The sequence below is a fragment of the Oncorhynchus nerka genome, linkage group LG22 (assembly GCF_034236695.1).
Source record: "Oncorhynchus nerka isolate Pitt River linkage group LG22, Oner_Uvic_2.0, whole genome shotgun sequence".
NCBI classification, from domain to species: domain Eukaryota; kingdom Metazoa; phylum Chordata; class Actinopteri; order Salmoniformes; family Salmonidae; genus Oncorhynchus; species Oncorhynchus nerka.
The window spans coordinates 18,449,086-18,464,497 of NC_088417.1; the positions used below are offsets into that span (position 1 = coordinate 18,449,086).

At 55.7% G+C, this 15,412-nt stretch overlaps 1 protein-coding gene across 1 annotated transcript in view; it reads right to left on the bottom strand.

Moving 5' to 3' along the window:
* Positions 1-693: 693 nt before the first annotated feature.
* LOC115104938 (YTH domain-containing family protein 3-like) overlaps positions 694-15,412 on the bottom strand; it is a 47,792-nt gene continuing 33,073 nt past the window's right edge. The window contains 1 exon segment of the mRNA XM_029626366.2: positions 694-3,375. Coding sequence (XP_029482226.2) covers positions 3,352-3,375 — 24 coding nt within the window. The 3' untranslated portion in view covers positions 694-3,351.

The window sequence follows — 15,412 nt, forward strand, 5'->3', positions numbered from 1 at the left end:
CATAAGAAATCTGCCGTTTCCAGCTACAATAGTCATTTACAACATTAACAATGTCTACACTGTATTTCTGATCAATTTGATGTTATTTTAATGGACAAAAAATGCTTTCTTTCAAAAACAAGGCCATTTCTAAGTGACCCCAACATTTTGAACAGTAATATACAGTACCAGTCAAAAGTTTGGAAAAACCTTCTCATTCAAGGGTTTTTTGTTCTTTTTTCTACATTGTAGAATAATAGTGAAGACATCAAAACTACGAAATAACACAGATGGAATCAAATAGTAACCAGAAAGGGTTAAACAAATGAAAATATATTTTATAACTCTGGTAACAGCAGAGGTAACTCTGGTAACAGCAGAGGTAACTAGCAGAGGTAACTCTGGTAACAGCAGAGGTAACTCTGGTAACAGCAGAGGTAACTCTGGTAACAGCAGAGGTAACTAGCAGAGGTAACTCTGGTAACTCTCTGGTGGTGCTCATGAGAGCCAGTTTCGTCAAAGCACTTGATGGTTTTTAGATAGATTGACTGATGTCTTAAAGTAATGAGGGACTGTCGTTTCTCTTTGCTTATTTGAGCTGTTCCTGCCATAATATGGACTTGGTGTTTTACCAAATAGGGCTGTCTTCTGTTTACCTTGTTACATCACAACTGATTGGCTCAAACTCATTAAAGGAAAGACATTCCACAAATGAACGAGACACACCTTTTAATTGAAATGCATTCTAGGTGACAAAGGGTGGCTACAATGAAGAATCTCAAATATATTTTGATTTGTTTAACACATTCTGCTTACTACATGATTCCATATGTGTTATTTTGTAGTTTTGATGTCTTCACTATTATTCTACAATGTAGAAAATAGTAAAAATAAAGAAAAACCCTTGAATGAGTAGGTGTGTCCAAACTTTTGACTGGTACTGTACATATTCAAACAATGATACAGTACATATACATTATTTTCATTGTTGGACATAAAAGACATAAATCACCAGGAAATCAGCTAAAAGTTATTTTAATTTAGGAAATATGTTCCAAAGTATTCCCACGCATAATAGAGACATGAATGTATACAAATGTAAGCAAGGTTTAAAATGATTATGTTTAAGTCAAATATTATATCTGTTTGGGCTTCTTGCCATCAATTTGCAGTCTACAAATGATTTGTAATTATGTTCCAGCCCACCAACCATCTGCTCAAAAAAATAATTGTCCCGCGGTTGAATCTAGCTGATGATCCCTGCCCTACAGTATCAATCTAGATGGAGGAGTGGAGGAAGCCATGCTAGAGTGTTGGGGCACAGCCTGTGATGTGTCTTGGTGTCAGTAAAAATTCTGTAATATTAGGATCATCCAAGTGCAGAAACAGAAAATGAATGACAGGGTTATTGCTCACACATCGATACAATCACATACACACAACAGACCGCAAGAAGACACATCGCAGAAGCGTTTGTTATGCTAAACATGGGAAATGTTTATTTTTCGCTAGTGAATCACCTTGAGGAGAAACGCTCATTTCCTTGGTGATGTTCAGCTTTTGGGATACCCCTCTGTAACCAAGCAGCAATCGGCAGTAGGCAAAAATCACTCCTAACCACTGATCCAGGACCAGATATATTTTAATCCCCCTAATGGTTTAGGTTAGGAGATGGGGTAGAGCATCTGGTCCCAGATATGTGGTTAACAGTAACTTATACCTGGACCCAGGAACACCAGGGAGGGTCATCCCAAAAGCATTACAGAGTTCTTCAGAGACAGAGAGCCTGAAGCCTGTTCAGTCAGGTGAAACGTTGCACAACACTGCTGATAGAAACGTAATGTTTAAAGCTAAAACAATTTCCTGTTCTCATCTACATGACAGAGAATCAAATCTATTGGACACATTTTCTATCTGAATGTTGTGTAACATTGCAACCTCCTGAACAGGCCCCAGCTTTAGCCTGAAGATACTGACAGCTACCAAGGCAACCGTTACCGTGGAGCAGATTTCTCCTCAGACAAAATGGACTTGAGAATGACATAATAATCAGGAGAGAAAAAAGGAACATGTGCATTAACTGGCATTCACCCAGCCCAGCTCACTAACTGGCATTCACCCAGCCCAGCTCATTAACTGGCATTCACCCAGCCCAGCTCATTAACTGGCATTCACCCAGCCCAGCTCATTAACTGGCATTCACCCAGCCCAGCTCATTAACTGGCATTCACCCAGCCCAGCTCATTAACTGGCATTCACCCAGCCCAGCTCATTAACTGGCATTCACCCAGCCCAGCTCATTAACTGGCATTCACCCAGCCCAGCTCATTAACTGGCATTCACCCAGCCCAGCTCATTAACTGTCATTCACCCAGCCCAGCTCATTAACTGTCATTCACCCAGCCCAGCTCATTAACTGTCATTCACCCAGCCCAGCTCATTAACTGGCATTCACCCAGCCCAGCTCATTAACTGTCATTCACCCAGCCCAGCTCATTAACTGGCATTCACCCAGCCCAGCTCATTAACTGGCATTCACCCAGCCCAGCTCATTAACTGGCATTCACCCAGCCCAGCTCATTAACTGGCATTCACCCAGCCCAGCTCATTAACTGGCATTCACCCAGCCCAGCTCATTAACTGGCATTCACCCAGCCCAGCTCACTACATCATCCACCTCATCTTTTGGTACACAGAAAAAGATGCAGAAACAAAGGGGCAGGAGTAAGGGGGGTCCATCTACTGATTGGCATGATTATGGCCGTTTCCTGTCCTTCCCCTCACCTGTCAATCAATCACAAGCTGAGTGTAGATTCAAGTCAAATATGTTGTTATACATGTTATATGTTAGAATCTCTTCTGAGGGCGCTAACGCTCATCGAGGGGGAGGGGAGAACACATCGAGGGGGAGGGGAGAACACATCTTCTTCCCCAATATTTTGGAGGCATTAAAAAAAACGAAACAAAAAACTACAAGTCTGGTAAAATCCTCAGAAAAACTAACTACACTGGTTAGTCAGTTATTACAAACAGAAGTCCAGAAAGAGAGATATAAGTGAGATATAAGAGTTATTAGAGAGTAAAGGGTATTGGTAGAGGCTGCTTTAGGTGGACTGAAAGTGCTTAAAGAGAGACTTTAAAGTGAGTAATGTTCTTTATTTTTCTTCAGAGACAGGAACACTGGGGTAGATTGATGCACCAGAGAACTGACACAGGTGAGTCCATCGTCGTGTTCACATCGTGAGATATGGCCTCTTTGTTGTTGTCTTCAGCAGAAAAGATGGCAGGACCCTTTCTTCTGCGTAGTTAGGCTAATTATTTAAGGTCATACGTCGTTAGTGTTGTACCTCTAGCAAGGAGTTCTCTCTAAAGTTACTGTTGATTTCTATTCCGCTCCTGGGGAGAGGGAGAGAGGACAAAATTAGAGGATATTTAAGTGGGAGAAAAAAACAAATGGAATGGTGTTACAAAACATACTCAGGGAAATGTATTTTTTTGACTCAATCTCTTGTTTTCCGTTCATGTGATGAAAGCTCTGATAGGATTTGGCCCTTGGATGTAAGCTAACGGTAGAAATGCTTCGCTTCACAATTTGTCACACAGTGGTGTCTACTGAAGATTTCCACAGAGTTGAGTTTCTGCATGTGGAACTCAAAACCTACTTTTATTTCATCCTTATTAACACCAGCTGAAATACACCCCCCCCCATCTCTGCCCTTCCAATCCCCATCTCTGCCCCCTCCTCCCCCACTTCCAATCCCCATCTCTGACCCCTCCTCCCCCACTTCCAATCCCCATCTCTGCCCTTCCAATCCCCATCTCTGCCCCCACCTCCCCCACTTCCAATCCCCATCTCTGCCCTTCCAATCACCATCTCTGCCCTTCCAATCCCCATCTCTGCCCTTCCAATCCCCATCTCTGCCCTTCCAATCCCCATCTCTGCCCTTCCAATCACCATCTCTGCCCTTCCAATCACCATCTCTGCCCCCTCCTCCCCCACTTCCAATCCCCATCTCTGCCCTTCCAATCCCCATCTCTGCCCCCTCCTCCCCCACTTCCAATCCCCATCTCTGCCCTTCCAATCCCCATCTCTGCCCCCTCCTCCCCACTTCCATCCCCATCTCTGCCCTTCCTCCCCTCCAACCCCCATCTCTGCCCCCTCCTCCCCATCTCTGCCTCCTGCTCCCCCACTTCCAATCCCCATCTCTGCCCTTCCTCCCCCTCCAACCTCCATCTCTGCCCTTCCTTCCCCTCCAATCCCCATCTCTGAGCCCCTCCTCCCCAACTTCCTATCCCCATCTCTGCCCTTCCTCCCCTCCAAACCCCATCTCTGCCCTTCCTTCCCCTCCTCCCCACTTCCAATCCCCATCTCTGCCCCTCTTCCCCCTCCAATCCCCATATCTGCCCTTCCTCCCCTCAATCCCCATATCTGCCCTTCCTCCCCTCCAATCCCCATATCTGCCCTTCCTCCCCTCCAATCCCCATCTCTGCCCCCTCCTTCCCTCCAATCCCCATCTCTGTCCTTCCAATCCCCATCTCTGCCCCTCCTCCCCACTTCCAATCCCCATCTCTGCCCCCTCCTCCCCAATTTCCCATCCCCATCTCTGCCCTTCCAATCCCCATCTCTGCCCTTCCTCCCCCTCCAATCCCCATCTCTGCCCACTCCCCTCCAATCCCCATCTCTGCCCTTCCTCCCCTCCAATCCCCATCTCTGCCCCCTCCTCCCCTCCAATCCCCATCTCTGCCCTTCCTCCCCCTCCAATCCCCATATCTGCCCTTCCTCCCCCTCCAATCCCCATCTCTGCCCCCTCCTTCCCCTCCAATCCCCATATCTGCCCTAACTCCCCCTCCAATCCCCATATCTGCCCTTCCTCCCCTCCAATCCCCATCTCTGCTCCCTCCTTCCCCTCCAATCCCCATCTCTGCCCTTCCAATTCCCATATCTGCCCGTCCTCCCCACTTCCAATACCCATCTCTGCCCCTCCTCCTCCAATCCCCATATCTGCCCTTTCTTCCCCTCCAATCCCCATATCTGCCCTTCCTTCCCCTCCAAACCCCATATCTGCCCCTCCTTCCCCTCCAATCCCCATATCTGCCCTTCCTCCCCCTCCAATCCCCATCTCTGCCCCTCCTTCCCCTCCAATGCCAATCTCTGCCCTTGAATTCCCATATCTGCCCGTCCTCCCCACTTCCAATACCCATCTCTGCCCCTCCTCCCCTCCAATCCCCATATCTGCCCTTTCTTCCCCTCCAATCCCCATATTTGCCCTTCCTCCCCTCCAATCCCCATCTCTGCCCCCTCCTTCCCTCCAAACCCCATCTCTGCCCTTCCAATTCCCATATCTGCCCGTCCTCCCCACTTCCAATACCCATCTCTGCCCCTCCTCCCCTCCAATCCCCATATCTGCCCTTTCTTCCCCTCCAATCCCCATATCTGCCCTTCCTTCCCCTCCAATCCCCATCTCTGCCCTTCCTTCCCCTCCAAACCCCATCTCTGCCCCTCCTTCCCCTTCAAACCCCATCTCTGCCCCTCCTTCCCCTCCAATCCCCATATCTGCCCTTCCTTCCCCTCCAATCCCCATCTCTGCCCTGCCTCCCCTCCAAACCCCATATCTGCCCTTTCTTCCCCTCCAATCCCCATTTCTCCAAACCCCCTTCCTCCCCCCTCCAAACCCCATATCTGCCCTTCCTTCCCTTCCAATCCCCATCTCTGCCCTTTCTCCCCTCCAAACCCCATATCTGCCCTTCCTTCCCCTCCAATCCCCATCTCTGCCCTTCCTCCCCCTCCAACCCCCATATCTGCCCTTCCTTCCTTCCCCTCCAATCCCCATCTCTGCCCTTCCTCCCCCTCCAAACCCCATATCTGCCCTTCCTCCCCCCATCTCTGCCCCTCCTCCCCTCCAATCCCCATATCTGCCCCCTCCCCCCTTCCTCCTCCAATCCCCATATCTGCCCCTCCTTCCTCCCCTCCAATCCCCATCTCTGCCCCCTCCTCCCCCACTTCCAATCCCCATCTGTGCCCCTCCTTCCCCACCAATCCCCATATCTGCCCTTCCTCCCCTCCAATCCCCATCTCTGCCCTTCCTCCCCCTCCAATCCCCATCTCTGCCCCCTCCTCCCCACTTCCAATCCCCATCTCTGCCCCTCCAATCCCCATCTCTGCCCTTCCTCCCCCTCCAAACCCCATATCTTCCCTTCCTCCCCCTCCAATCCCCATATCTGCCCCTCCATCCCCTCCAATCCCCATATCTGCCCTTCCTTCCCTCCAATCCCCATATCTGCCCTTCCTCCCCTCCAATCCCCATCTCTGCCCTTCCTCCCCTCCAATCCCATCTCTGCCCCCCTCCTCCCCACTTCCAATCCCCATCTCTGCCCCTCCTTCCCCTCCAATCCCCATCTCTGCCCCTCCTTCCCTCCAATCCCCATATCTGCCCCTCCTTCCCTCAATCCCCATCTCTGCCCCTCCTCCCCCCACTTCCAATCCCCATCTCTGCCCCCTCCTCCCCAATTTCCCATCCCCATCTCTGCCCTTCCAATCCCCATATCTGCCCTTCCTTCCCCTCCAATCCCCATCTCTGCCCCCTCCTCCCCTCCAATCCCCATCTCTGCCCTTCCTCCCCTCCAATCCCCATCTCTGCCCTTCCTCCCCCTCCAATTCCCATCTCTGCCCTTCCTCCCCTCCAAACCCCATATCTGCCCTTCATTCCCTCCAACCCCATCTCTGCCCTTCCTTCCCCTCCAATCCCCATCTCTGCCCTTCCTCCCCTCCAAACCCCATATCTGCCCTTCCTTCCCCTCCAATCCCCATCTCTGCCCTTCCTCCCCCTCCAACCCCCATATCTGCCCTTCCTTCCCCTCCAATCCCCATCTCTGCCCTTCCTCCCCCTCCAAACCCCATATCTGCCCTTCCTTCCCCTCCAATCCCCATATCTGCCCCTCCTTCCCCTCCAATCCCCATCTCTGCCCCTCCTCCCCCACTTCCAATCCCCATCTCTGCCCCTCCTCCCCAATTTCCCATCCCCATCTCTGCCCTTCCAATCCCAATATCTGCCTTTCCTTCCCCTCCAATCCCCATCTCTGCCCCCTCCTCCCCTCCAATCCCCATCTCTGCCCTTCCTCCCCTCCAATCCCCATCTCTGCCCTTCCTCCCCCTCCAATTCCAATCTCTGCCCCCTCCTCCCCTCCAATCCCCATCTCTGCCCTTCCTCCCCTCCAATCCCCATCTCTGCCCTTCCTCCCCTCCAATTCCAATCTCTGCCCTTCCTCCCCTCCAAACCCCATATCTGCCCTTCATTCCCCTCCAATCCCCATCTCTGCCCCTCCTCCCCTCCAATCCCCATCTCTGCCCTTCCTCCCCCTCCAATCCCCATCTCTGCCCTTCCTCCCCCTCCAATTCCAATCTCTGCCCTTCCTCCCCTCCAAACCCCATATCTGCCCTTCATTCCCCTCCAATCCCCATCTCTGCCCTTCCTTCCCCTCCAATCCCCATCTCTGCCCTTCCTCCCCCTCCAAACCCCATATCTGCCCTTCCTTCCCTCCAATCCCCATCTCTGCCCTTCCTCCCCCTCCAAACCCATCTCTGCCCTTCATTCCCCTCCATTCCCCATCTCTGCCCTTCCTTCCCCTCCAATCCCCATCTCTGCCCTTCCTCCCCTCCAATCCCCATCTCTGCCCCTCCTTCCCCTCCAATCCCCATATCTGCCCTTCCTTCCCCTCCAATCCCCATCTCTGCCCTTCCTTCCCCTCCAATCCCCATCTCTGCCCTTCCTTCCCCTCCAATCCCCATATCTGCCCTTCCTTCCTCCAAACCCCATCTCTGCCCCTCCTCCCCTCCAATCCCCATATCTGCCCTTTCTTCCCCCAATCCCCATATCTGCCCTTCCTTCCCCTCCAAACCCCATCTCTGCCCCTCCTTCCCCTCCAATCCCCATATCTGCCCTTCCTTCCCCTCCAATCCCCATCTCTGCCCTGCCTCCCCCTCCAAACCCCATATCTGCCCTTCCTTCCCCTCCAATCCCCATTTCTGCCCTTCCTCACCCTCCAAACCCCATATCTGCCCTTCCTTCCCTTCCAATCCCCATCTCTGCCCTTCCTCCCCTCCAAACCCCATATCTGCCCTTCCTTCCCCTCCAATCCCCATCTCTGCCCCTTCCTCCCCTCCAACCCCCATATCTGCCCTTCCTTCCTTCCCCTCCAATCCCCATCTCTGCCCTTCCTCCCCTCCAAACCCCATATCTGCCCTTCCTCCCCCCCATCTCTGCCCCTCCTTCCCCTCCAATCCCCATATCTGCCCCTCCTTCCCCTCCAATCCCCATATCTGCCCTTCCTCCCCCTCCAATCCCCATCTCTGCCCCCTCCTCCCCCCACTTCCAACCCCATCTCTGCCCCTCCTTCCCCTCCAATCCCCATCTCTGCCCTTCCTTCCCCTCCAATCCCCATCTCTGCCCTTCCTTCCCCTCCAATCCCCATATATGCCCTTCCTTCCCCACCAATCCCCATATCTGCCCTTCCTCCCCCTCCAATCCCCATCTCTGCCCTTCCTCCCCTCCAATCCCCATCTCTGCCCCCTCCTCCCCACTTCCAATCCCCATCTCTGCCCCTCCTTCCCTCAATCCCCATCTCTGCCCTTCCTCCCCCTCCAAACCCCATATCTGCCCTTCCTCCCCCTCCAATCCCCATATCTGCCCCTCCATCCCCTCCAATCCCCATATCTGCCCTTCCTTCCCCTCCAATCCCCATATCTGCCCTTCCTCCCCCTCCAATCCCCATCTCTGCCCTTCCTCCCCTCCAATCCCCATCTCTGCCCCCTCCTCCCCCACTTCCAATCCCCATCTCTGCCCCTCCTTCCCCTCCAATCCCCATCTCTGCCCCTCCTTCCCCTCCAATCCCCATATCTGCCCTTCCTTCCCCTCCAATCCCCATCTCTGCCCCTCCTCCCCCTCCAATCCCCATCTCTGCCCTTCCTCCCCTCCAATCCCCATCTCTGCCCTTCCTCCCCTCCAATCCCCATCTCTGCCCTTCCTCCCCCTCCAATTCCCATCTCTGCCCTTCCTCCCCTCCAAACCCCATATCTGCCCTTCATTCCCCTCCAATCCCCATCTCTGCCCTTCCTTCCCCTCCAATCCCCATCTCTGCCCTTCCTCCCCTCCAAACCCCATATCTGCCCTTCCTTCCCCTCCAATCCCCATCTCTGCCCTTCCTCCCCTCCAACCCCCATATCTGCCCTTCCTTCCTTCCTTCCCCTCAATCCCCATCTCTGCCCTTCCTCCCCCTCCAAACCCCATATCTGCCCTTCCTTCCCCTCCAATCCCCATCTCTGCCCTTCCTTCCCCTCCAATCCCCATATCTTCCCCTCCTTCCCCTCCAATCCCCATCTCTGCCCCTCCTCCCCCACTTCCAATCCCCATCTCTGCCCCCTCCTCCCCAATTTCCCATCCCCATCTCTGCCCTTCCAATCCCAATATCTGCCTTTCCTTCCCCTCAATCCCCATCTCTGCCCCCTCCTCCCCCTCCAATCCCCATCTCTGCCCTTCCTCCCCCTCCAATCCCCATCTCTGCCCTTCCTCCCCTCCAATTCCAATCTCTGCCCTTCCTCCCCCTCCAAACCCCATATCTGCCCTTCATTTCCCCTCAATCCCCATCTCTGCCCTTCCTTCCCTTCCAATCCCCATCTCTGCCCTTCCTCCCCCTCCAAACCCCATATCTGCCCTTCCTTCCCCTCCAATCCCCATCTCTGCCCTTCCTCCCCCTCCAACCCCCATATCTGCCCTTCCTTCCTTCCCCTCCAATCCCCATCTCTGCCCTTCCTCCCCCTCCAAACCCCATATCTGCCCTTCCTCCCCCATCTCTGCCCCTCCTTCCCCTCCAATCCCCATATCTGCCCCTCCTTCCCCTCCAATCCCCATATCTGCCCTTCCTCCCCCTCCAATCCCCATCTCTGCCCCCTCCTCCCCCACTTCCAATCCCCATCTCTGCCCCTCCTTCCCCTCCAATCCCCATCTCTGCCCTTCCTTCCCCTCAATCCCCATATATGCCCTTCCCTTCCCCACCAATCCCCATATCTGCCCTTCCTCCCCCTCCAATCCCCATCTCTGCCCTTCCTCCCCCTCCAATCCCCATCTCTGCCCCCTCCTCCCCACTTCCAATCCCCATCTCTGCCCCTCCTTCCCCTCCAATCCCCATCTCTGCCCTTCCTCCCCCTCCAAACCCCATATCTGCCCCTCCTCCCCTCCAATCCCCATATCTGCCCCTCCATCCCCTCCAATCCCCATATCTGCCCTTCCTTCCCCTCCAAACCCCATCTCTGCCCCTCCTTCCCCTCCAATCCCCATATCTGCCCTTCCTTCCCCTCCAATCCCCATCTCTGCCCTGCCTCCCCCTCCAAACCCCATATCTGCCCTTCCTTCCCCTCCAATCCCCATTTCTGCCCTTCCTCCCCCTCCAAACCCATATCTGCCCTTCCTTCCCTTCCAATCCCCATCTCTGCCCTTCCTCCCCTCCAAACCCCATATCTGCCCTTCCTTCCCCTCCAATCCCCATCTCTGCCCTTCCTCCCCCTCCAACCCCCATATCTGCCCTTCCTTCCTTCCCTCAATCCCCATCTCTGCCCTTCCTCCCCTCCAAACCCCATATCTGCCCTTCCTCCCCCATCTCTGCCCCTCCTTCCCCTCCAATCCCCATCTCTGCCCCCTCCTCCCCCACTTCCAATCCCCATCTCTGCCCCTCCTTCCCCTCCAATCCCCATCTCTGCCCTTCCTCCCCCTCCAAACCCCATATCTGCCCTTCCTCCCCTCCAATCCCCATATCTGCCCCTCCATCCTCCAATCCCCATATCTGCCCTTCCTTCCCCTCCAAACCCCATCTCTGCCCCTCCTTCCCCTCAATCCCCATATCTGCCCTTCCTTCCCCTCCAATCCCCATCTCTGCCCTGCCTCCCCCTCCAAACCCCATATCTGCCCTTCCTTCCCCTCCAATCCCCATTTCTGCCCCTTCCTCCCCTCCAAACCCCATATCTGCCCTTCCTTCCTTCCAATCCCCATCTCTGCCCTTCCTCCCCCTCCAAACCCCATATCTGCCCTTCCTTCCCCTCCAATCCCCATCTCTGCCCTTCCTCCCCCTCCAACCCCCATATCTGCCCTTCCTTCCTTCCCCTCCAATCCCCATCTCTGCCCTTCCTCCCCCTCCAAACCCCATATCTGCCCTTCCTCCCCCATCTCTGCCCCTCCTTCCCCTCCAATCCCCATATCTGCCCCTCCTTCCCCTCCAATCCCCATATCTGCCCTTCCTCCCCCTCCAATCCCCATCTCTGCCCCCTCCTCCCCCACTTCCAATCCCCATCTGTGCCCCTCCTTCCCCACCAATCCCCATATCTGCCCTTCCTCCCCCTCCAATCCCCATCTCTGCCCTTCCTCCCCCTCCAATCCCCATCTCTGCCCCCTCCTCCCCCACTTCCAATCCCCATCTCTGCCCCTCCAATCCCCATCTCTGCCCTTCCTCCCCCTCCAAACCCCATATCTTCCCTTCCTCCCCTCCAATCCCCATATCTGCCCCTCCATCCCCTCCAATCCCCATATCTGCCCTTCCTTCCCCTCCAATCCCCATATCTGCCCTTCCTCCCCTCCAATCCCCATCTCTGCCCTTCCTCCCCCTCCAATCCCCATCTCTGCCCCCTCCTCCCCCACTTCCAATCCCCATCTCTGCCCCTCCTTCCCCTCCAATCCCCATCTCTGCCCCTCCTTCCCCTCCAATCCCCATATCTGCCCCTCCTTCCCCTCCAATCCCCATCTCTGCCCCTCCTCCCCACTTCCAATCCCCATCTCTGCCCCCTCCTCCCCAATTTCCCATCCCCATCTCTGCCCTTCCAATCCCCATATCTGCCCTTCCTTCCCCTCCAATCCCCATCTCTGCCCCCTCCTCCCCCCAATCCCCATCTCTGCCCTTCCTCCCCTCCAATCCCCATCTCTGCCCTTCCTCCCCTCCAATTCCCATCTCTGCCCTTCCTCCCCTCCAAACCCCATATCTGCCCTTCATTCCCCTCCAACCCCATCTCTGCCCTTCCTTCCCCTCCAATCCCCATCTCTGCCCTTCCTCCCCCTCCAAACCCCATATCTGCCCTTCCTTCCCCTCCAATCCCCATCTCTGCCCTTCCTCCCCCTCCAACCCCCATATCTGCCCTTCCTTCCCCTCCAATCCCCATCTCTGCCCTTCCTCCCCCTCCAAACCCCATATCTGCCCTTCCTTCCCCTCCAATCCCCATATCTGCCCCTCCTTCCCCTCCAATCCCCATCTCTGCCCCTCCTCCCCCCACTTCCAATCCCCATCTCTGCCCCCTCCTCCCCAATTTCCCATCCCCATCTCTGCCCTTCCAATCCCAATATCTGCCTTTCCTTCCTCCAATCCCCATCTCTGCCCCCTCCTCCCCTCCAATCCCCATCTCTGCCCTTCCTCCCCTCCAATCCCCATCTCTGCCCTTCCTCCCCCTCCAATTCCAATCTCTGCCCCCTCCTCCCCCTCCAATCCCCATCTCTGCCCTTCCTCCCCCTCCAATCCCCATCTCTGCCCTTCCTCCCCCTCCAATTCCAATCTCTGCCCTTCCTCCCCTCCAAACCCCATATCTGCCCTTCATTCCCCTCCAATCCCCATCTCTGCCCCCTCCTCCCCCTCCAATCCCCATCTCTGCCCTTCCTCCCCCTCCAATCCCCATCTCTGCCCTTCCTCCCCCTCCAATTCCAATCTCTGCCCTTCCTCCCCTCCAAACCCCATATCTGCCCTTCATTCCCCTCCAATCCCCATCTCTGCCCTTCCTTCCCCTCCAATCCCCATCTCTGCCCTTCCTCCCCCTCCAAACCCCATATCTGCCCTTCCCTCCTCCAATCCCCATCTCTGCCCTTCCTCCCCCTCCAAAACCCATCTCTGCCCTTCATTCCCCTCCATTCCCCATCTCTGCCCTTCCTTCCCCTCCAATCCCCATCTCTGCCCTTCCTCCCCCTCCAATCCCCATCTCTGCCCCTCCTTCCCCTCCAATCCCCATATCTGCCTTCCTTCCCCTCCAATCCCCATCTCTGCCCTTCCTTCCCCTCCAATCCCCATCTCTGCCCTTCCTTCCCTCCAATCCCCATATCTGCCCTTCCTTCCCCTCCAAACCCCATCTCTGCCCCTCCTCCCCCTCCAATCCCCATATCTGCCCTTTCTTCCCCTCCAATCCCCATATCTGCCCTTCCTTCCCCTCCAAACCCCATCTCTGCCCCTCCTTCCCCTCCAATCCCCATATCTGCCCTTCCTTCCCCTCCAATCCCCATCTCTGCCCTGCCTCCCCTCCAAACCCCATATCTGCCCTTCCTTCCCCTCCAATCCCCATTTCTGCCCTTCCTCACCCTCCAAACCCCATATCTGCCCTTCCTTCCCTTCCAATCCCCATCTCTGCCCTTCCTCCCCCTCCAAACCCCATATCTGCCCTTCCTTCCCCTCCAATCCCCATCTCTGCCCTTCCTCCCCCTCCAACCCCCATATCTGCCCTTCCTTCCTTCCCCTCCAATCCCCATCTCTGCCCTTCCTCCCCCTCCAAACCCCATATCTGCCCTTCCTCCCCCATCTCTGCCCCTCCTTCCCCTCAATCCCCATATCTGCCCCTCCTTCCCCTCCAATCCCCATATCTGCCCTTCCTCCCCTCCAATCCCCATCTCTGCCCCCTCCTCCCCCACTTCCAATCCCCATCTCTGCCCCTCCTTCCCTCCAATCCCCATCTCTGCCCTTCCTTCCTCCAATCCCCATCTCTGCCCTTCCTTCCCCTCCAATCCCCATATATGCCCTTCCTTCCCCACCAATCCCCATATCTGCCCTTCCTCCCCCTCCAATCCCCATCTCTGCCCTTCCTCCCCCTCCAATCCCCATCTCTGCCCCCTCCTCCCCACTTCCAATCCCCATCTCTGCCCCTCCTTCCCCTCCAATCCCCATCTCTGCCCTTCCTCCCCCTCCAAACCCCATATCTGCCCTTCCTCCCCCTCCAATCCCCATATCTGCCCCTCCATCCCCTCCAATCCCCATATCTGCCCTTCCTTCCCCTCCAATCCCCATATCTGCCCTTCCTCCCCTCCAATCCCCATCTCTGCCCTTCCTCCCCTCAATCCCCATCTCTGCCCCCTCCTCCCCCTTCCAATCCCCATCTCTGCCCCTCCTTCCCCTCCAATCCCCATCTCTGCCCCTCCTTCCCCTCCAATCCCCATATCTGCCCTTCCTTCCCCTCCAATCCCCATCTCTGCCCCCTCCTCCCCCTCCAATCCCCATCTCTGCCCTTCCTCCCCCTCCAATCCCCATCTCTGCCCTTCCTCCCCTCCAATCCCCATCTCTGCCCTTCCTCCCCCTCCAATTCCCATCTCTGCCCTTCCTCCCCCTCCAAACCCCATATCTGCCCTTCATTCCCCTCCAATCCCCATCTCTGCCCTTCCTTCCCCTCAATCCCCATCTCTGCCCTTCCTCCCCCTCCAAACCCCATATCTGCCTTCCCCTCCAATCCCCATCTCTGCCCTTCCTCCCCCTCCAACCCCCCATATCTGCCCTTCCTTCCTTCCTTCCCCTCAATCCCCATCTCTGCCCTTCCTCCCCCTCCAAACCCCATATCTGCCCTTCCTTCCCCTCCAATCCCCATCTCTGCCCTTCCTTCCCCTCCAATCCCCATATCTTCCCCTCCTTCCCCTCCAATCCCCATCTCTGCCCCTCCTCCCCCACTTCCAATCCCCATCTCCCCCTCCTCCCCAATTTCCCATCCCCATCTCTGCCCTTCCAATCCCAATATCTGCCTTTCCTTCCCTCCAATCCCCATCTCTGCCCCCTCCTCCCCTCCAATCCCCATCTCTGCCCTTCCTCCCCCTCCAATCCCCATCTCTGCCCTTCCTCCCCCTCCAATTCCAATCTCTGCCCTTCCTCCCCCTCCAAACCCCATATCTGCCCTTCATTCCCCTCCAATCCCCATCTCTGCCCTTCCTTCCCTTCCAATCCCCATCTCTGCCCTTCCTCCCCCTCCAAACCCCATATCTGCCCTTCCTTCCCCCAATCCCCATCTCTGCCCTTCCTCCCCTCCAACCCCCATATCTGCCTTCCTTCCTTCCCCTCCAATCCCCATCTCTGCCCTTCCTCCCCCTCCAAACCCCATATCTGCCCTTCCTCCCCTCCAATCCCCATATCTGCCCTCCTTCCCCTCCAATCCCCATATCTGCCCTTCCTCCCCCTCCAATCCCCATCTCTGCCCCCTCCTCCCCCACTTCCAATCCCCATCTCTGCCCCTCCTTCCCCTCCAATCCCCATCTCTGCCCTTCCTTCCCCTCCAATCCCCATATATGCCCTTCCTTCCCCACCAATCCCCATATCTGCCCTTCCTCCCCTCCAATCCCCATCTCTGCCCTTCCTCCCCCTCCAATCCCCATCTCTGCCCCCTCCT